This window comes from Simochromis diagramma, unplaced genomic scaffold (genome assembly GCF_900408965.1).
Source record: "Simochromis diagramma unplaced genomic scaffold, fSimDia1.1 OVJJ01000229.1, whole genome shotgun sequence".
Taxonomy (NCBI): domain Eukaryota; kingdom Metazoa; phylum Chordata; class Actinopteri; order Cichliformes; family Cichlidae; genus Simochromis; species Simochromis diagramma.
In genome coordinates, this window is record NW_024386869.1 from 1,041,261 (window position 1) to 1,063,126 (window position 21,866).

General features: G+C 42.2%; 3 protein-coding genes and 1 long non-coding RNA gene across 7 annotated transcripts in view; 1 reads left to right on the top strand and 3 right to left on the bottom strand.

Moving 5' to 3' along the window:
- rbm46 (RNA binding motif protein 46) overlaps positions 1 to 7,768 on the bottom strand; it is a 35,880-nt gene extending 28,112 nt beyond the window's left edge. For 2 of the 4 annotated variants that reach the window (XM_040031417.1, XM_040031419.1), the window contains exons 1-6: positions 7,647 to 7,752; positions 5,258 to 5,479; positions 4,170 to 4,350; positions 3,816 to 3,972; positions 2,907 to 3,036; positions 1,140 to 1,237 (exon numbers count right to left, since the gene is read on the bottom strand). In XM_040031417.1, coding sequence (XP_039887351.1) covers positions 1,140 to 1,237; positions 2,907 to 3,036; positions 3,816 to 3,972; positions 4,170 to 4,350; positions 5,258 to 5,479; positions 7,647 to 7,665 — 807 coding nt within the window. In that variant the 5' untranslated portion in view covers positions 7,666 to 7,752. Of the gene's footprint in view, positions 1 to 1,139; positions 1,238 to 2,906; positions 3,037 to 3,815; positions 3,973 to 4,169; positions 4,351 to 5,257; positions 5,480 to 7,646 lie in introns of all 4 variants that reach the window. The other 2 variants (XM_040031418.1, XM_040031421.1) reach the window with 2 other exon arrangements.
- LOC120733342 lies at positions 5,362 to 12,691 on the top strand. Its single transcript, XR_005695795.1, has 4 exons — positions 5,362 to 5,473; positions 8,444 to 8,553; positions 12,125 to 12,470; positions 12,580 to 12,691. It is a non-coding gene; the product is annotated as an uncharacterized LOC120733342 (long non-coding RNA).
- lratb.2 (lecithin retinol acyltransferase b, tandem duplicate 2) lies at positions 8,209 to 12,832 on the bottom strand. The gene is made up of 5 exons (XM_040031434.1): positions 12,566 to 12,832; positions 12,314 to 12,419; positions 12,114 to 12,188; positions 11,218 to 11,370; positions 8,209 to 8,637 (listed from the first exon to the last, which is right to left on the bottom strand). The coding sequence occupies exons 1-5, from the start codon at positions 12,781 to 12,783 to the stop codon at positions 8,482 to 8,484; spliced, it is 708 nt and encodes a 235-aa protein (XP_039887368.1). The 5' UTR covers positions 12,784 to 12,832; the 3' UTR covers positions 8,209 to 8,481.
- Positions 12,833 to 13,432: 600 nt separating this feature from the next.
- On the bottom strand, positions 13,433 to 19,949 carry LOC120733330 (lecithin retinol acyltransferase-like). Its single transcript, XM_040031433.1, has 2 exons — positions 18,362 to 19,949; positions 13,433 to 14,624 (listed from the first exon to the last, which is right to left on the bottom strand). The coding sequence occupies exons 1-2, from the start codon at positions 18,935 to 18,937 to the stop codon at positions 14,472 to 14,474; spliced, it is 729 nt and encodes a 242-aa protein (XP_039887367.1). The 5' UTR covers positions 18,938 to 19,949; the 3' UTR covers positions 13,433 to 14,471.
- Between the last annotated feature and the right edge of the window lie 1,917 nt (positions 19,950 to 21,866).

The following is a 21,866-nucleotide window of genomic DNA, read 5'->3' on the forward strand; positions in this document are numbered from 1 at the left end:
GCTTTCTGTTTTGGACATGTGAGCTTCATTGAACTCCTTACAAACACCTTTAGAGTTTTAAAGATTTACTGTCTTTGTTACAGCCAAACTGAAGCAGAAGACAGTGGAGCTGCTGACTGAAGAGGTATAACAAGAGCCACCCGAGCACATTAAAAAGCATCCTGATTAGTGTCTTTGAAACTCCATCTAACACCAATGTTAGTGAAAAAGTCTTAACAAACTCAAGCAGTCACATTTTGTGCAGACGAACAGATTCTGCTCGACTTCTCTCTAAACTTCATCGCTGTGGCTGATGAGAGGCCGAGTGAACGGAGCAGCTGCGAGCAGGTTTTCTCGAGTCGAGGGCTTGGTTTGCTAAAAATACCCCTCGCACTGTACATGCTGGCCTCGGATCACACCTCAGTGTTTCAGCCTCCTCAGTAATTGATCCCCTGGAGGGTGAACGGCTCCTGCTGCTGCTCACCTTTGATCTGGGTGAGGCAGATGAGTGTTTCATGGGTTTCTGCCTGAACACACGCCGACCTCTGCTGCACAGCGCAACCTTCGTTACACTTGCTGAGGCCCGACTCGCTAAACCGAGGGTTGAAGTCAGGTTTAGGAAAGGATGGATTGTCACAAACGATGCAGCCAGATCCAGGCCTGTTTCCACCAATCAGAGTTCAGCTACTTATCACCCTACATTAAATCTACGGTGACAAACATTAGTTCAGTTTGTTTTCCAATCAATTACTGGTTCTGTCGCTAGCTAACATTAACTAATGTAGCAACCAACAAACCAGCGAGGTGGTGTCACGTTCTGTACCGGCAAAAAGATGGCGCTAAACATGCTTTAGAAAATGTAAACACTTCTTACATCCAGCGTCACAGACGGTGTTAAATCTATGACAACAAGAGCACTTGCAGAGCGCAACACTTTGTTTTTTATCATAACACGTTGCCATCGTTGTGATGTAGTAGGGCGTACATTGGACAGCTCTGTCTTTTCATATGATATATTACTCAACATGGTTCCTTGAAACTGTTTTTGCAAGGTTAACTTTAACCTTTAAACTTGTGGACACTACACTGCTAACAAACAAACTAAACAAAAAAGTTATAAATATACACACGTGTGTGTTTGTGTGTGTGTGTGTACGTACATAAAGGACCCTAACACGCTGCATGACCTCCTCATCCACATCTTTCTCAGGCTCCGCCCAGTCGACCTGGATGGAGTGACCCCACAGCTGGAAAGTTCCTGCGGGACACAGCAGCATCACGTGACTGTAACGTGAGGGTGCTGACGGTTTAAACCCGTCAATGAATGAACAACACGCACACAGCTGGCTCTCCGCTGGCAGGACACACACATAATAAGGGTGGCTGTTAAAAAGAGGAAGTTTTCACGTTGCTCTCAGCGGGTGAGGCTCCTCTTCCTCCTGATTAAACTTCCTGTTTCACACCATTGTGATTCTCATTTTAAATCTCACTTTCATTAAAAATATTTTTTTAAAGGGAACAAAAACCTTTTCATCTTTGTTTCCCTTCTAAAGTTGCTGCTGGTGGTTAGAGTAATAACCTCGGCTTTATACCGTCAGTTTCCTGTAGCTGCCCTGAATCAACACCTGCTTGACAGGTGTCCGACTCCACCGTGCAGGAAATCTGCAGGAGCAGCAGTTTGAAGATAAAATAAGCAGCTGGGGAACATGTTTGTGGTTAATCCGGTGAATCGATTGACTGAAGGATCAATGTCCAATGCAGCCCAGGGGCTGAGACAGGAGGGAACCGATAGCTTAATGGAAACAGCTAGCTGAACCTCCGGACAGCAGCGCAAACTCATCGGGAGGGGAAAGGAGGCAAAGGGGGGACACTGCAGGGGTGTTCTCATACTCACGGCTCAGTTATCCAACATGATTAGCACTGTTAGAGCCACTGAACGTGATTTTTTCCAAAGTTTGAGCTTTAAATATGAGTAAAAATAAAGACAAAAGAAAAAAAAAAAAAAGAGGCTGAGGTGAACACAGTGCCTCAAAGCAGCCACATGGAGCCTTCAATAACACCTCATCCCCTCTGCACACAGCTGGGTTACACCTCTGGGCACCTACAGTGTTTGTTTCAATGGTCAGTGGGATGCAGAAACTGCACGCGTGCTATTATCTGCACAATGTGTATTTTCTCAGATTTTCAGTTTCAAATTTCCAGACTGTCTTATTTAATCCACTTAACGTACATAATTCACTTACTTTCTGCATGTAATGCTACTTACTGCACATAGTGTCCTTCTGTATATATCCACTTAATGTATCGTGTGTCAGGACACATTCCACTGCGTGTTGCACTTGTATAACTATGCATGTGACAGATAAATAATCTTGGTCACTCCTTGTCTTTGCAGACCGAACTCATCAATGCAAGACACACGGTCTGTCCTGCTTCAGATTCATTACAGCACTTTGTTTCTGCAGTACTCTTGTATCACAGCAAAAAGGTTGTGGGTTCAAACCCATGTGGAGTTCTGAATGTTTCTTCTGCCGTTACAAAAAGCAAACATGCCGGGTTGGGTTGTTTTCTCTCTTACATCATCGCAGCACTCAGAGCAGCTGGAGCTCCAGTTTCCTTCATTGCTCTGTTTTTGTGACTTTGGTGCTTAAAGGACTCGAGCACTCCTGTGGATTCTACATCAGTGAACTCATCTTCTGCTGTTTAAACGATCAGAGCTTTGGAAGCTGCTGTCTTTCCTCTATAAACCCTCGGACCCAGAAGTCAGTCTGTGCTGCCCTCTGCTGGACGCTGAGAGGAACTGAGTCAGCTGCAGCTGCAGGTGCACACGTGTGACTCGGCACAGTGAAAACAAACAGTGGACACACAGATGTCTTCAAAGGTTAGGAAGGAAACACGTGGAGGACGAGGACGAGGAGGAAGGCTACCTGGAATGAGCTTCCTGCGAGCCATCGCTGCAGCTTTGTGGGACTCGTACTCCACAAAGGCGAAACCTCGATTTCTGTTCTTGTCTGTGGTGCTCGGGTACACGATCGCATCCACCACGCCGTCCGTCACCTGGACACATAGACGCAGAGGGGGAGGAGCAGAAACTGAGATCTGAGAGACACACACTGTTTCAGAGAAGAGAGCAAACAGTAATACAGGGAGAGTGAAAGGAATCATCTGATTTTAAAGTGCCTTAACTTATCCTGTTAGAAAGCCTTTTGAAATAACAATATATATATTATGTTTTATCATCATAAAATTCACAAACCAGCTCCATAAAAGTAGGACAGGAGGCGTCCTGCACAGATGTGACTCCCATCAAAAACCCACAGTGTCAAACTAACAGATGGCCAGTGGGCTGCTCTGCTCTCTTTCCCGCTGAGGCCATTTTTACCATCTTTAACATGACGTTTATAAACAAATATCTGTAGGGGACCCATCTTTTTACTGAATATTTTCAGCTATTTTTTCAGGTTTTTCATCAAAGACGGAGAGGAGGAGCAGGTGGAGGAAGCTGCCAAGCACCAGATCAATCACTGCTGAATTAAACAGCAGCTGTGCAGAGAGCGAACAGCTGAGGCTCAAACTGAGAGGTGACCGCGAAACTCTGCAAAGAAGCGAAGCTTCCACAGTGAGGACACATTAAAGCTGCAGAGCAGGCCAGACTGAATCTGAAATGATCCATCTGCTACCTGTAAGACTTTAACTTAGACCGTCTTCTTCCTCTTACAGCGGTCTGACCCTCCTCCATTTCCATTAGCAGTGATGAGGAATAAGCTTGGACACAAAGATGCTGGTCTCACATATGGAAACCAGGAACTGTGGGTCAGTGAGTGAGTCTGTTTTACCTTCCTCATCTCCTCGATGATCTCGTCCTTCCTCTTGTCTTTGGGGATGGAGCCGATGAAGAGGCGGCAGTTGTCCAGACTCACGCACACGCCGATGAACTTCCCAGGGCGCACCTCGTAGTTGTCCAGCATCTGGATGGCTCTCTGCGCTGCTTCTCTGGAGCACAGAAACACTCGTTTTTAAGCTCTTTGCACAGGTTTCACTTCACTGGACTGCTTAACTACTTTTACCAATAAGAAAAAATAAATGAACATATACTCAGTGTGACGTGACTCAAAATGCCTGTGTCCTACACATATAAACACCTGAAAAACAAACACAAGAGTCAAAGAAAACTGAGGAAGACGAGCGACCTGTCGGTGTACATGACGAAGGCGTAGCCGCGGTTCTCTCCGCTGAACTCCATCATCAGTCTGAACTCGTAGATCCTCCCGGCTTTCTCGAACAGCGGCACCAGGTCATCCTCGTACATGTCTCTGGGAATCTTTCCAACGAACACCTCACAACCCCGCGGGGGGGCGGGACCCTCCCAGCCTGTACCACAGACACAGAGTCAGCTGATCAAAGCCTTCATATTCATAAACACTTCTATCACTTATTTGATCAGATTAGAAGGTATTTCTGGGATTTCTACTGGGATTTTTGACTTTTTAATTAGGAGCTTAAGTAAAAAAAATTATTATTATTATTATTATTAAAATATGTGGAGTGGAGCAGATGCTGCTGCAGGTATTTTCGACAGCTGTGCAGATTACAGCAAATCTGATAAACTGAAAGCAGCATAAATTTAAAAAATGAATGCATGACTTACAAAAAAAAAAAGTTTATGTAACAAAATCATATAATTTTTTTTAATTTAATAATTGAAATAAATTTAAATACTAAAATTAAAACTTAATTTATATTCAAATCAGTAAACTAAAGTGTCAAAATAAAATTTAGAATTATAAATAATAATTTATTATTGAATTGACTTTTTAATTAAAACAATAATTCACATTTGTAAAAGTAAAGAAAATTAAATGTGCAAAAATAAATTATTTGAAACTCATTAAAACAAAATGAATATATAAAAGACGTATTTATCTGTTAGTTAAACGAGTACTGTATACTAAAAATAAAATCACCAAATCAAAAGAACAGGATGCAAAATATTTCAGTTTTACACAAATACAATGAACTGCAATAAAGAAGAATATCATCGGTTATTTTAAAAAGTGCAAATAATTAAAATTAGTGAATTCAAATGTATGCCTTAATAAAAATAAAATGGTTTTAATGAAAACAAAGCCCACAGTTTCCCTCTGATCTCTGCTGCACATCTAACCAGGGAGCCACCTTGGTACCTGCCTCTCTCATACACATCTGTTTTGACACAAACGGGACTCCACAGCTACCCCGGGCTGTTTGTTTCTTTTACTTGTGTCGCAGGTTGACATACCTGGAGGTGGACCTCCGTACTTCCTCTGCCCGTTCTCCTGCACCATGTTGTAGCCCGTCTTATCGATCAGGGACAGCAGAGCCATCTCTTTAGCACAGATCACCTTTAAGTCCTCCTCCATCACCAGCGGCCTTGCCTCTTCACCCGAGTCCGTGTCCACGTCTCCCTCCCTGGGATCCTCTGTCCGACAAACAGCTGGGTTACCTGCCAGCTCAGGTGAGACTGCAACACTCATAAATTGAACTCGAGGGTGATGTGAACTTTTAGTGTCTTATAATTGATTTTACTCTCTTGAAAATATTATATTTGCTTTTTGCCTGTTTTCTAAGTCACCGTTTTCGTATATACTAAAGCCGCTATAAAAGCTAAACTAGCTTTCATTTGCTTTTGTAGTTTATTTTTCACACTTTCAAGCGTTCACTTCACATCTTAACGCCAAACAGCAACATTTAACACTAATATTTTCTTTCTAAACTGCTCGTGTGTAGCTAACTTTATTCGTTTAACCCTAGAACACTATTGCCGGGTGATTTTCACCCGAGCAAATGTATTTACATAATTTTCAATATGTTGCGTTTGTCTGAGTGTGGTGGGTCCCTGGGTAGCTTCAGCATTGTCTTTGACGTCTTTGAAGGCGTGGGTGTTTCCCTACCCCAAATCCCGCTTTTTCCTACAGGCATGTGTTCGGGTGAATTTCACCCGGCAATAGTGATAGAGGGTAAAGTAGGTTTTGGGTGGATTTCACCCGGTGATAGCGTTAGTGTATAAAATCAGGTGATCTTGCCGCATTTCAAGGGTGACAACATTCAGGCTCACCATATTTACTGTCCCTCTTCAACTACAGCTGTCACCCTGTTGCAGGTTTAGTGTCTTTGGCATCTCAGCTAGTGAGTAACACATAGGTAAGGTTTGTTTAACTTGGCAATTGTTAGCTGATTAGATTTCTTTTTCTTTTCTTTTTTTTAATCTAAAAGCTATGTTATGTAGCTAGCTGTGGCATGACCTTAGTGGGAACAATAAAAGCAAACAAAAGGGAGATCCCACAAGTGATGAAAGTTAAAGAAAATCACGCGCCAGGCTCCAGTGCATTTCTCTTTACCAAAGAACTAACCTTGATGTCCTTCCTCCCTGACAAAGCTTCAAAAAAGAAGGTTGTACTGCTCCTGTCATCCATGCATACACAACCAAGCATAGGACCCACTCGTAGGCCCGAAGTGATTGAATTTTACAACAAAACAAAGGGAGGTGTCGATACTTTTGACCAGATGTGCGCTCACTATGGTTGTGGAAGAAAAACCAAGAGATGGCCCCTTTGCGTGTTCTATGGCATGATCAATGCTGATGTGATAAACTCATGGATCATTCACAATGAGAATGCAATGAAGAGAGGTGAAAACCAAATGCAGAGGAGGCCTTATATGCAGGCTCTGGCATTGGCACTCATCAAACCATGGGCAGAGCAGAGGCTCCCCTCTTCAAATCTGTCACGTCAACTCAGAGTCCTGATCTGTAGCGTGCTCGACATCCCTACCCCTGGCACTCTTGAAGGTGAGGCACGACCAGTGGCAGCAGAGAGCAGTGGTCCCTTAGTGAGGTGTGCCCCACAGGCTTGGACAGGAAGACGCGATACAGGTGCCATGTCTGCCGTCGACCGGTGTGTCCACGCCATTACTACCCTGTGTGTACTGACTGCATGTAAGGAATAGGTAAGTAAGAGTGGTCCTGGAATTTGCATGTTATCCTTATTTAGTGCAGTGGTTATGAATAAATATGAACAAGTGGTGATTTCCAAGGGAATTCATATGGTAAAAACAAATATTTTAGTCAACTGGTCATTTTTACCCACTCAAAAAATGCCATTTTTTGTTTCTCTCTCCTGCAGCTGTTCGCTGTCAAGGAGACTGTGCCTTCACCAGGGAAGACTCAAATATCCCAGGAATGGGTGGACCAAAGACCAAGTTTCCAGCATCATTATATTTTTGTTTAGGATTTGTTTTGTTCTCCAACTGCTAATTTTCCAGAAATTTTGGAGCATTTTTTAGGGTCCCCCCATGAAACTTTTTTTCCATTTTGTTAGATATGGCACAGCTGAAAATAAAAGAAAACCCCTCTAATTTGTCATGTGTTGTCATATATTTTATATATTTTGATGACAAGTACTTTTTGTTGGGTATATTATATTGGGTAAAAATCACCCGGCGTTAGTGATGGTGTTACTATTTTTAGCGATAGTGTTCTAGGGTTAAAGCTTAAAAGCAGCCAACGATCCGCTGCTAACTCAGCATGCTAGCAGTTCCGTAATATAGCTTAAACTTTCTCTTCGTCCGACCGTTTGTAAACCATTAAACCATGATAATGAAACTTTATTTTGGGTCGGATAAAATCTTACCGCTTCTTTCCAGCGCCATTTCCTGTCACAATGAAATAAAACCCTCCCGTTGCCGGACGATGCTGCGCTCTTCATCAACGACTCACCGAGAAAAGCGGCCGGGCCAACCTGACACCTGTGAGTGACAGGAAGCTGGCCTCCCGTCAGCCAATCACAACGTTCCTCCGTATAGGCGGGGCAACAGAAAAAAGATTAAAAAAAAAAATCTAATAAAACAAAATAAAATCTTAAAGTATGACCCTGAACTTTGGAAATTGTTTTATAATAATAATAATAATAATAATAATAATAAATTAATTAATATACCCCTCCAAAAATCTAAATGTGATTTTATTTACATTAAAAAAACAAATAAACTATAACACCAATGAAACGAAATAGGAGCAATAAAAAATAACAAAATTACAAAATGTAAACGAAGCATGTGTAAAATAATTTTGGAATAATTATCTAATAAAAACAAAAAATAATAAAATGACACAAAACCATATACTAATCATGTTATGTTAATAAATTTGCTTTTTGAACTAAAATTGTGATTAAAGCAGATCTACACTTGAAGTAACCTGGAAAAGACAGAGACTCAAGTCTGCTGAATTAAAATAAAAATTTATTTAATATATGACTTGAACATACAAGAAATAAGGCAAACTTATTTTTCTTGTTCTCCTCGACTCCAAACATTTTTTTCTCTTGGTGATGACTCAGACTAAAAGTCTGTAAAATGCCAGGACTCAACACTTATTGAACTTTAAATATTTTATTTAATTTTCCTTTTTGAATGTTTTGTTGTTCAGGGGGCAAATTTCTGCGAGTTTGAATGGCTGGTTTTTCTTCATGAGGCCATCCAGATGAGGAAAGGCAGTATAACAGCCAGTAGCACAGAGCACAGACTCACAGCCTGCAGGTAAAGCACCAAACACAGCGCCAGCACTGCCGCTGACTTGGCAACACGCTGACTCAGTAGCAGCTTCCTCATCGTCTTACAGAACTGATGAGGAGAAGAAGAAGAAAGGCAATAATGTAAAACCATCTATTATAGTGATGGTAATTTTAAACCCTTAATAAGCTCGTCTTATAGTGTGAGGAAAGAAATACACTGACGTGTATAGGGGGCAAATATTCAGTTTTGTGTTGAAAATGAAAGGAAAAGTTTTTATTTTATTAAAGTGGTACCTGACATTTTCCCAATGTCACAGTCACAAGCCTAACTTTAGACACACCTGTTTAACTGCACTTTGACAAAAATATCTAATCGGCCAATCACATGGCAGCAGTTGAGTGCATTTAGGGCCATGATCAATCTGCTGAGCATCCGAATGGGGAAGAAAGATGATTTAAGATGATTTGTTGGGTGTTTCAGAAACGGGTGATCTGCTGGGATTTTCTCACACAACCATTTCTGAGGTTTGCAGAGACTTTTTTTTCACTCTGTGTGAAAATGCCTGGTTGATGTCAGATGTCAGAGAGTGTCTGGTTTGACTGATAGCAAAGCAACAGTAACTCAAATAACCACTCGATGCAACCAAGATATGTAGAAGACCAACAGCAGCAGATAACTGCACCAGGGGTGTCACTCCTGTCAGCTAAGAACAGAAAACTAAACATACAGTTTGCACCGGATCACCAAAAACAGAACATTGGACAACAGAAGATTTGAAAAATGCTTCTTGGTCTGATGAGTCTCCATTTCTGCTGCAGCATTCAGATAGTAGAGTCAGAATTTGCTGTAAACAGCATGAATCCATCCTGTCTTGTAACAACAGTTCAGGCTGCTGCCGGTGGTGTAATGGTGCTGAGGATTTTTTTAAACCTACAGCCCATCTGAGTATTGCTGCTGACCATGTCCATCGCTTCTTGTACCCGTCTTCCTGATGAATAGTTGCCCCTAACATGCCACAAAGCTCAAATCATCTCAAACTGGTTTCTCAAACATGACGATGAGTTCGCTGAGTTGAAATGGCATCAAAAGTCACCGGATCTATTTGGGATCTTTGGGAAGTAGTAGAACTGCTCATCATGGATGCTCAGCTGACAAATGTGCAGCAACTGTGTGACGACATCATGTCAATATGGACCCGAACCTCAGAGGAATGTTTCCAGCACCTTATTTAATCTGGACCACTAAGAATTAAGATGGCTCAGAAGGCAAAAACGAGGCCCAACCCAGTACTAGCAAGGTATACCTAATAAATTGGCCAGTGAGTGTGTGTTCTTTTGGACTGCAGTGCAGAGTTTAAAACAGCACCGTGTTTCCACTAGATGGAGTAGTTGCACAGTAATCTGGTTTTCATGGCTTTACATTTGTAGACAGTCACTTCTGAAACAAGTGAAAACCATCCACAACACATGCTTTTGTGCTTGTTTATCAGCTGACCGATAAATTGTCTAATCTTAAAGGTACTGCCATGCTACCACGCAGCTGTCTTTAATGACAACTTTCGCTTTTTTACAAGTCTTCTATCCAAATGACGCTCTTTAAGCCGCTTTGCTCTTTTTAAATTTCACTTTAATTGCCACACTCGTCTTCCTCCAGTTCATGCACTGCCTTCTTTCACGATTATGGTACATGCTTTTAATCGCATGCTGCAATCAGACGGCCTCGGAACAATGCAGCAACAACAAAAGAGCTTTCATTCAGGGCCTGTTGCTGCAACAGGGAGGCTTAACCCTATTAAAGAGGCAGGCTGGTCTGATCTGTGGTCAGTGTTAATCTGCAGCAGGAAACAACTGCTTCGCAGCTGAAGTGTAGGAAAGAAGCATGATCTGATGTGTGTTCACTGTTGGAGGAGCTGTTTGCTGTTCTTTCAGAGATTCTGAGCCTTAAGGTCAAAGTTTGGGTGAGAAGTTTTTACATGAGGATAGATTGTCCGATGGTTGTTTAAATGCATTCACTGATATGCTGTCGAGTGGCGCCCCCTAGTGAAGAATGTCACACACTGGTATTGCAGACTGAAACCAATTGAAAGCAGCAGGTTAGCAATCTGTCTGCTTTTATAAAGTGCAATTATTTGCCAACCAGGAGGAAGCAGGTAATCCAAATTGTGGATTACAGGTCTCCTGTGCAATTGCCTTGCCATTAAAAAAATACCCCCATGAGATTAAAGATGTTGGTGAACAGCTGGTTGACCAGATTGGTTGCTAAATATGAAGAAATTCAATGAAATTGCTAATTTCCCCTGATCGCAAGGAGGTTCCTGTCCTGTTCTTGCTTTACTGTGACAGTCAGTTACCTTCATAGTTTAAACATCACAAGCGCTTCAACTGCTATTTCAGCAGCTTAACTTCTTAATTCCATTTTTCATTTCCAAAGTCAGGAGCAGGATTTGAATCCATGCCGCCCACTGAGGAGTTGGACCTTGAATGTTGAATTTTGTGGCATTTACCCACCCAGAGACGAACAAGTGGTGCCATTACAGCTGCTTTCAGTGCTTCCACATAAGTTGAGCTTTCTATCAGCTATAAAAGACAAACTGACAACCGTCGTGCAGTTGTGTGATTGATTTTCAAAACGTGACTTTAAGATGCATCTATTAATAAGAAAAAAACACATTATCATCTCTAAGATCACCTGAAATGTCTGGAAGCTCATGACAGTGCCGTATCTGCAGTACATGACAAAGTGTTCACAGTTGTACCACAGCAGGCTGTAGGGCACTTCTCCCTGTAGCTTCTCTGCCCTTCTGGCCACATCCTCCCCTTTCAGCACTGCGTGGCTTAATACCTGCACACAGTAGAGAGCAGCCCGCATGTTGAAGTATGTTTGGGCAAGTCCCCAAACCCCAGGATTCCTCTGTGTGGGTGTGTGTTTGAATGTTTGATAAAATGCTCAAGCACAGGAAAAAAGTGTTTGTATGACTGTGTGAATAGGACTTGTAGTAGAAAAGCACTTTGAGGTCTCAGTAGTAGCAGAACAGTGATTAAGTGCCCGATTATAGTAGGAAAGTGCTTTATATTCACAATTGTAGTAAAAAAAAAAAAAAGAGCACTAAATTGTTGTAAAAAGGCACTTAATATTGGTGAAAAGCGCTATATAAATACAAGAGTATTTACCATAACCCTACGTTGCCTGCAGCTGTTGCCACATCTATAATCCCTTCAGATTAACATTTATTAGAAGGTTAATTCCCAGTTTGTTGGCCAGAAACATTTGAAAAACAACATCGTGTTCTCTCTTTTTCTCAGTTTAAAGCTATAAAAGGTGTTGCTTCACAGGCAAGTGTTTCTCTTTTTACTCACTAATTTGGATTAACCCAACAGTGGGTTCATGTATATTAAGCCCACAGTCTAGCATAGAAATAGTATAAAGAATCCTTAAATGTAACTTTATGACATCTCATACCAATAAAGTGCCTTTGGGTGTATTACTATTTAGACTAAGGATTTATCAATAATAGAATAATGTGTTAAGTACTTTAATTATAAGATGTTAAAGAAGTTAAAATGTTTGTTTTGTCCTGATGTCACCTTATCCATAGGGTTGACCCGTATGTCTGCTCCATAGGCAAAGTCCTCTACTGAGTCCACCCTCACACTGCCACACTGAAGACACAAGACACGGGTTAGATCTCATTTACGACTGATTCTTTACCTGCTGTCATTTGATATGAGAGAATAAGCTGTTGCACATTAAACCGGATGCTCAGCTGCTGCACCGCTTGGTGTACCTTAGCCAGTACTCCAAGTAGGAGTCTGGTGTTGGAGACCATCTGACTGATCCGATACTGGTCACTGGAGATGACGGGCATGATGTCTGGGATGAAATGAGCTACTCTGTGGAAAGGAAAGGAGTCATGAAAAATAAATGGAAAGTGTGAGTCATTGGTGAGAAAGGAAGGAAAAACATTTTCACTTTTTTTGAAACAGAATTTAAACCTTTGAACTGTTTCACTGATATTCTAGCTGTCTGTCACCCTTACCTGTCTCCTCCCAGGTAAATCCCAAAGTGTATGAAGAGAGTCCTGGGAACCTCCAGCAGGTCTCCTCTGGTGAATATTGTATCATATTTACTCTTCCTCTTCTCCCCTCCATGACACTCCGGCTCCTCTTCACTCTCCTTCTCTTTCTTCTTCTCCGCCGGTGGCTCGAATCCCGAGGCTGAGATAAAAAGTAGACCGAGGAGCGGCAGGGGAAACATGTCGAGAGGAGACCAAGGGGAAAGTGGAGCTGTCTGCGGTGTGGTTTTGTTCTGCTGGTGGGTGGGGCAGAGAGGGGATTAGAAACTGCTGGGAACCTTTAAGAGCTTTTTTGAGCAGCACACTCTACAGTCAAATTTTACATTGTTGACGTTGATCTCTAACAACATTTTAAACTTTAAAAACTTGATGCAGAATCTCAAACTTGATTTCAAACATAATCTTACCATCTGTCAGATAATATAAGCTGCAGCCATTGTTTCCATGTAGTTGTAGTTCCCACATGTCACCAACAGATGGAGGTAACAGTGTACCAATCCACAGAAGACTACGTTTATAATGAGAAACATGAGAAGCGTTGTATGAAGCAAAACACTTGGGACGAAGCTTGAAAGTGGATATTTGGTGTGACCACCTTTATTCTTCAAACAGCCTGAATGTTCGATTGTAATTTTTATAAGTAGTCTTGAGGAATAGTTCTCCAGACTTCCTGAAGGACATTCAAAGCTCTTCTTTGGATGCTGCCTGCCTTTCGTTCTGTTGTCAAAATGATCCCACACTGCTTCAGTAATGTTGAAGTCTGGACTCTGGGGAGGCCGATCCATGACTGATAGCGTTTCATTGTGTGTTTTTGTATCCAGGTATGCTTTTACTGCACCGGCAGTGTGTGTGTTTGGGATCATTGCTCTGCTGAAAAATGAAGCTGCTGCCAATCAGATGCTTTCCAGATGGTATTGCACGGTGGATCATACATTTTTATGTTGGACGCTACTTTTCATCATTTCATCAAAATCTCCAACGGCACTGAAATGCAGCCCCAAATGTTTCAGTGTTGAATCTCTTCACTTTGTCAGGTCTTTGAATTTCATTGGTAAAAATCATTTACAAGACTTAAAAATTCTAACAAAAGGAAAGTAGTTTTTCTAACTTTCACATCCTTGACTGACAGAAGAACCTCGGAGACTCCAACAAGGGTGGAATTGACGATGTGGTTATGTGGCTGATAAGGAATACAAGATATGTTTGCTTCCATTTCCTTTATTTACATATAAAACACAGCACATTGTTACAAAGGTAAAAAATAATTCTGTACAAAAGCTTGTGACTGTTAGGAAACAATCAGGTCATGTAGAGTATCTACAGACATTTACACACGAGCTTCACCTGGTTACAGTACTAAAAGGAACATTCAAACGGAGGGAAATTAAACGACTGACTTTTAAGACGGTCAAGATGGAAAGAGTTAATTTTTTTTTCAAGTCAATAAACCCTTCAGAACCGTATGTATGGTCTCAATAGAAAAATAAATAAGTCATCTTTGGTTCCTTTACCAGCACAACCTTTCACCTTGAGACATCATTAGTCAACCAAATTGCGTTGGAGACACAACATTTTTGAGTTTTGGTGAATTTTGAGCCTGTTGCTAATTCTGTTAACTACCCATCTCCAGTTTTTCCTCTTTTTAAAAACAAACAAACAAAAAACTGAAAAAATAAAAAGCAAATCACTTTCTGTGCAGCAGAAAAAAGCTACCAGATGGTGAAGTACAATTTTAAAAAGTTTTTTGAAAAGTTAAAATGTTTGCAGAAGACTGCGTTCACACTGTTGGTCTTCCAATATGGCGGCTCAGTGAGCTCTGAACCAGCGGTAAGGCTTGAACGCTGACAGTAAGTGCAGCTCCAGGCGGCTCTTAGCTCGCCATCCACAGGGTGAAGGGGATGAGGAAGGCTGGCAGGGCGGTGCTGACGGATATTCCCATATAAGCCATGGAAAGGAGCCCTAGCAGTGCTGTCAGCATGGCGTTTCGCTGGTCCCGGATCAGCAACTTCAGCCACTCGCAAAACTGGAGAGAGAGGACGAAAACGGGCACAAAATTAATTATGATCATATTAATAGAGCAGCTGAAGAGCTTTAAATGTGACAAGACAAATATAAACTCAGGATTAATTTTATTTCTCATTGAACAGAGAGGAAAAAACCCTAATCAAATCAACGAGACACAGTTTTTAAAACCAGGGCAACTCCCCAAAACACTCAGCAGTTTTCCAAGGTGTAAAGCAGGTAGGTTGGTTGGTCTATAGGCCTTTTTTTTTTTTTTTCAATTTACACCCAGTGATTCGCTCAATACACAGATAAAACTATTAGACACAGGATAAGTTCACTCTATTCCCTCCCCCAAAGACTACCCAAAAAGCTCAAATCAAAGAGCTTTTTGTGGTTGATACAAATGAAGCAAAGCACCAGTCTTAAGACTTTCTCTAAGCCGACCTCTTGTAGCAGAATAACGACCATAATTGACCTGATGTTTATTTTTGTGAGGGGCCCTCAGAGGTCCTTTTAAGAGCTTCTGTTGGCCCCTAGCCCCCCTTGAAATGAACCTGCAGAGGCAGACTCTGAGGCTGCAGACAGGTCTGATGTTTAGGTTAGAGATTGCAGGAAGTGAAACTTGATCAGGGGAAAGTTTCTCTGCTGCAAGAGAGAAACCACAGTCTGTTCTTTATTCCTGCTGCGTTTAGCTTCAGTTTCATTATAAGATAGGATAATATTTTATGTACAGCAAGAATTTTCATTTTGTATGTGTGTTCAGAAATGGATATATACATATATATTTTTAATGTACAAGAAAATAAACTTTTAAATGTATTTTTCCTTTGTTTTTGTTTAGCTGAGGAGCATGTACAGCTTTCTACCACTAGAGGTCTCTCTTCTGCACATTGTGCAAGACAGCGCCCCCTGTGACGTTAACTGGTTTGCCTTTTGGTTTTTTTTTACGTGTAGGTCAAGTGCATTAAGCCCCAGTTCCACAGGCCTACAGACTGCTTGCCAACCACTGGTCGCTAGGGAAACTGTAGCTGTGTCCCAAAACTGTGTATATACTTTAACGGGGTTGGTGGCGTGAAAGTGGTCGTAAAGATGTATTTGGTGGTGCACTAAAAACATCCTCGCGATTGACTTGCTCGCTAACTGATAGCTGCGGTCACCTGCAGTTTGTGTGAAAGATGCCGAGTTGTTATGACTCACCAAGCAGTAGTGACACTGATAACGCAAACTGTAAATCAGGAATCATTGACCTTCAAAGTAAGAGCTGCCTTTTTTTTTTTTTTTACATGTGTGTGGGTTTTTGCAGTAAGCCACAACTTTTACTGTGAGGGCGAATGTTCAGTTTTTTGAGTCACACTTTTTTAAAGATTCACAAAAGCTTAGAGTGTAAAATCTGTATTTAACGCAAACTATTGGCAACCATGGCAACCTTCCTCTAATGACCAATGCAATCACAAGGAAGTTGTTGGTGCAGCGCCCTTCAGCAACCTAGGGACCGTTTCATTGTGGGGTCTTTACCTTAGAATATAAAGCCCCTTTAGGAGACTATATAGATAAAATGAATAAATGAAAATAAAATAAAATGAAATGAATAAAATGAATCAAACTGAATAGACTGGAGGTTCCCAGGCGGTCGCTGACCGGTCTCTATGTGTGACTGAGGCACTGCTTAAACACGAACAAAGAAAAACAACAGAAAAATACAATGTTTGCTGAGTTATCCTAGCTAGCAAGTAAACTGTTAGCTAAAAATAGCTTTGGTGCTCAAATAATAATAAATGATATTCCTGAGTGTTAAATACTCAATATATAAATATATATAAATATAAAACCTGTCAGTTTTTTTGTTTGTTTTTACTTTTTGGTGCTTTTATGTCAAATGTAATGAACATTTCACTTCGAACTTTTTACTTTGAACTTAGATGTTCAGAGGAACTGGTGAAAATGGTGTAACATGCTAATAATCTGTTTTCTCATTAGCATTTTGTATTAGCACGGGGCATAAAGTAAAGCTGAGGCTGACTGGAGTGTCTCTAGTTTTTCAGATATTTGGACAAACCCAAAAGGACTGCACCAATCTGAACTCAAACAGCCTCAAACAGAGTTGCTTCTGTGATGCCTAACCACAATCTGAATTAACCACAGAGAGGTCAGCTTTCTGATGTGCAGGAGCCTATGCTGCATCATCATCATTATCATCATCAGAGCGTACCAGCCCAGATTCTGCTGCTGCCTTTTGGTTTCTGGCAGGCGACTCTGGTCTGAATGCAGCTCTTGTTCTCAGGACTTTTCCAAGGAGTGACCCAGATTTTCCTTTTCTGCTCAGAAGCAGCTTCACATTCACTTGGAAACAAAGGCAGAGAGCTGTAAATGTTGTTTTTAATGTCTGAAAATGAAGACTTAAAGCTCTAAATAAATCACTGCGGTGAACAGAGTTAGCTGTACAAAGAGACCCCCCCCCCCCCCCCCACACACACACACATTCATTTTGGATGTGTTTTTAGCCGTGATTATTGCTATTATGGCTTCTTTCCACTCCTCTCTTCTACTCTCTGTAGGACTTTTAAAGATCTGTGGACAGGAAATAAGTTGCAGCCAGACTAGAGCATGGCAGAACACAGTGAGCTGGTTCTACAGCAATAATAATAACTAACTACTGACTGTGTTTGTGAACCTAAGCTGCAAACGATGCTGTGATCCTGTTTGCTGTGATTCTTTTTATTTTTAGGCCACTTAAGTGATAAAAGCTACTATGTTAAAGTAACGTCATTGCATTCAATCAATAATAATAATGTCACGTAGGTGACTATTTACTTTTAGTGTGTTTCACTGTGAAAACTGTTGTAATATTACTTCATCAGTCTAAACAGATGTCAAACATGCGGTTCGTGGTCTAGAATCAGCCCGGCAAAGGGTCCGATCGGGCAAAGTGGATGGCTTTGAAAAGATGTAAAAACCGAAAAGGATGAGGGCATGAATCTTGTTCTATTTCCTCGTTAAAAATGTGTAATGACACCAGAGTTTGAGCTGTGAATGTCACCTGAGGTCTGAGTCAGTGTCACGTTTTCTGCCAGCACCCACGGCCATCTGCACCAAACTAGGTAACAGATAAAGAGTTCATATTCAGATTTTTTGTGGCCCCACATTTAAAAATCCAGCCTCAAGTTCACAAACCATCTACACATTCAAAATCGAATGACTGCTGTAAAAGAAAAGGAAAACAGGGCTTTGTTTACAGCCTTTTAAACAAGCTTGGATGCACCTCAACTCCACATTCAAAACGTTGAGAAGAAATTAAGATTTACAGCAGAACAAACTGTTTCTGCTTGCCGTGAATAAAGTGTATCACTGAAGCATCAGTGCAGCCCTGTCACTGTCGCTCTGATGTTGCGCCAAAAATTACACTTAAACTGTCATAAATGACTTGTTGGCCTATAATCTGTTAAAATGTGTCACACATCTGTCATAAATGATACGGAGTCACTCTGAGTGTCAGTGACACCAAAAATGTGTTTTTCAAGATCGATCTGGCAAAGAGGGCAACAAACCTTGTGGCAAATATAACTTAAAGTTTGTTTACAGAACTTTAAAGTGCCAAAGAGGCCAGTTTTTTTTATAATGGAAATACAACGACACATAAACAGAGCAGGTTCTCCTTCATCGATCCTGTTCACTGCGATGTGTTTACCATCAGAAGGAGAGATATTAGACATAAAACACCCAGCAAACACGCCGGGTCGGTCTTGGGCTCGGGCTCACCTTGTCGGTCTGCAGGCTCTGCGCGGTGCCGTAGCGGCAGTAGGTGACGAAGTGCTCGCAGTTGTTCCATAGCAGGCTGTAGGCGACGGTGCCCACCAGCCACTCCGCCCGCAGCGCCACCTCCTCCCCGGCCAGAGGGCTCTTGCGCACCGAGCGGTCCATGGCGTTCAGCAGGATCCCGGCGCCGTACGCGAAGTCTTCCACAGAGTCCACGCGCACGCTGGCGCGCTTCGCGATGACCCCTACCAGCAGCCGTGTGTTGGTCACCATCTCCTCGATCTGGCGGCTGTCGGCGGTCAGCGCCGGGAGGATGTCCGGGATGAGATGCGCCACCCGGTCGTCGCCCAGGTAGATGCCAAAGTGAGTGAAGAGAGTCCGGGGAACCTCCAGCAGGTCTCCCCGCTGGAACCGGTGAGAGGCTGAGGCGGGCTGCGGCGGTGAGTCTTCCCAGTCACAGCGCTTGCTGGTGGGCGGCGGTTCTGCGCACTCTACGCCCAGAGGAGGCAGCAGGCTGGAGAGCTTGATGTGCGCGAGGAGGAAGAGCTTCTCCAGGAGGAAGGTGAGCGTGTCCAGCATGGTGAAGCTGCAGTAAACCGGTCTGTGATCACTGATCTGCTTCTCTGTGGCCTCCTCTGCGCACAGCCACGAGTTTTCCTCCTCACTGTGGATGGGAGGGGGCGTGACGTCATGACCGCAAAGAGAGGCTGCAAGAGAAAAGCGGGTGTGGGACTGGGAGAGGGGGGCAGAGAGGGGGGGAGCTCTCAGGGATCTGCAGAGCGGCTGGAATAGGTTTGTGAGTCAGGTATGAGGCCACGGCAGAAAAACAAAAACAGAACAGAGCTCAAACCGCAGAGCGTCGTCCTCCACCGCGTTCACCACCTCCACACCAGCCAAAATGCAGAGAGTTCACAACTTCCTAGCACAGCAAAATGTGGCTCTCACACATTCATCACAACCACCTTCCTGGGAACTGTGCTGAGGTCGCAGCTTTTCCAAAGTCACCAAATGGCCTAACACACACACACACACACACACACACACACACACACACACACACACACACACACACACACACACACACACACAGGGAGGCAGAGTGAGCTGGCAGTGTGTCTGCAGAGCTGTGTGTGTGTGTGTGTGTGTGTGTGTGAGAGAGAGCTGCAGGCTCAGCTCCTGTTTGTTAAACTCAGAAAACTGATTAGTAAATAAAGTCATTATTCTTGGTATCACTTTAAACTCCTTGTTTACTTCCGAGCTTCCACCAAAAATCCCTGTGGGGCCTTTAAACATATCATCACCTCTGGAGCTGGAAATGCCAAAACAAGGACATAAACTGCAGTTCCTCTAACGACCACTGGAGGCTGGGACTCCCACAGACTCCTGCGTTAAAGTGTTGAACTTTAAATGAACATGTTGACAGACTCCTGCAGAAACAGTTTTGATCTCTGTTGCTAACTTAACCCATCATAACAACTGTTAGGGGTGTGGCCTTTTGATTGACTGACAGGTGAATGGCGACTAGGTGGTTGTAGCAGCTAGTTCAACTTCACTAATTGGACTCACTGAACTGGACCTGTGGACAAGCCCTTTACCAGCTGAACTGGTAATTTAGCTTAACTCGGTTTTAGTCATTTTCCATAACAATTGAGGACCACCTAATGTGCGTGTGTCATTATAGCATCACAGCCAATAGTCCTGTGACGTCATTTATACCTGCTGTGGCTTTTCATCAGACTTGATGGTCCAGGGCATTGTTTTTGTAGGCATTTACCGTAGCCTGGTACCAGGTACTCCTTTCTCTGTTCTTCTTTTTATTTCTATTATTCTATTCTATGGATGGATGATTCTATTCTATTCTATTCTATTCTATTCTATTCTATTCTTCCCTTTTTCCCCTGCTGATATTTCAGCTGTTCTTCTGCCTGGTAACAGATTTGGGGTTTCCGCTTAGATGCATCCATATATTAGCATATCTTGCTAATATATTTTGAGCCATAACTGACATATTTAGCATTTTTAAAATAACTAATTATGACCCAAATTCATTATACTTTAAAAAATCCTCCTGTGAGACACTGGCAACCCCCCCCCCCCCAAAACAAAAAAACAAAAAAACAAAAAAACAAAACAAAACAAAACAAAAAAGACTTGGCATGAGTTGAATTCCCACAATCCCCCCACTCTTTGCATGGCCATACAGCTACAACTCTGGACACCTACACCAATTAAACTTGCTGAGAGGCATCGTAAAAGTTATCACCCCCAGCTGCATTAAGCTAACATGCTGTATAGATAGGTGCCAGATTTCTAATTGGTGCAAAGAAAATATAAAATATAAAAAAATACAACCAATAAATATAAACGTCTGCAAACAGAAACATAATTAAAATAGAGGATTCATTAGATGAGCAGTGAGGAAACAATGCCGGTGTACTCAACACACTGTATAAAAGTTCTGGAACAATTTCAGGACTTTCTTTTGGCTCAACGTAGATTTTCTGGGAGTGATTACACACCTAAGCCTGATTAGTCTCTATATAGTTCAGGCAGAGTCATATACTAACTTTTGTTTTTGCTCACAGCCACAGGAAGTCACTGGAGGGAAAAAAAATAGTTACATGGCGCTCCAGAGCAGCAGCCTTTAAAGCTGGGTCACCTTTGGTTATTAGACGAAAGGACCTCAGTGAGTCAAACTATGGAGTTCATTTTGTGTCACTGATCCATGAATGGCTTCAAATCAAATGAGGTTTGCATTTCACAGTTGATAAAATTAGCTTTTCTCTAGCAGCTGAGGTTTTTAAAGCATTTACAATCGAGGAGGAATTTGTCCAACTCATAAAGATGTGACAAAAGCATTAATAACTGTTTCTAAGAGATAACAATGGCTTTAATTTGGCGACGCCCTGCACAACACTGTAGATCTGCCTGTTAAAAGTGCAGAACCATTCCCTAAAAAGTGTCTGACAAAAGCTGTTTCACCTGCACTGTCCTCACACGAGTTTAAGGTTAAAGTCTACTCCATGTCCGATGTAACTGAATCGAACACTGTGGCTGCTTTGCATGTGTGAAAACAGATTTAATTACCAATGCTGAGAGCAGCAGTTGTAGTCAGGAGGACAGAAGCTGTTTTTCATCCACCTCTCATTTCTGTTATTCATTCTTCTCCTGCCTTTCTTCCTTCAAAGAAGAAGGGGATTGTGAGGGGATTAAGGGTAGATTATAGAAACACACACACACGGACACACTGAGCCGCCATCCCCCTGCTGAGACAGCCTAACTGGTGCTGAAAGATTGAGGAGGGATGAGATTTGCCTGCTGAATGAGTGTTGATGTGATCCCTGCTGAGACGCTGCTAAAAGGTGAATGGAGTTGAGTGACAGGCTGCTCAGCGGGTGTGTGGGTGTACCTATGAATCTGTTCACGTGGGGACCAGGAACTATTTCAGACCTTGTGAGGACTTTGTGCATGAAGGCATTTTGTCTGGGTTAAGTTGTTATTTTGTTCT

Bases quoted from the DNA above. Each gene is read 5' to 3' on its own strand.
- lratb.2 (XM_040031434.1), bottom strand. From the start codon at position 12,783: ATGTTTCCCCTGCCGCTCCTCGGTCTACTTTTTATCTCAGCCTCGGGA. The intron at 11,371-12,113 runs GTGACATCAGGA...TACTGTGTGCAG, and splicing joins GGGTCAACCCTATGGATAAG to GTATTAAGCCACGCAGTGCT. The intron at 8,638-11,217 runs GTGATCTTAGAG...TCTCCTCATCAG, and splicing joins TGAGCTTCCAGACATTTCAG to TTCTGTAAGACGATGAGGAA.
- LOC120733330 (XM_040031433.1), bottom strand. From the start codon at position 18,937: ATGCTGGACACGCTCACCTTCCTCCTGGAGAAGCTCTTCCTCCTCGCG. The intron at 14,625-18,361 runs GTGAGCCCGAGC...CTCTCTCTCCAG, and splicing joins AGAGCCTGCAGACCGACAAG to TTTTGCGAGTGGCTGAAGTT.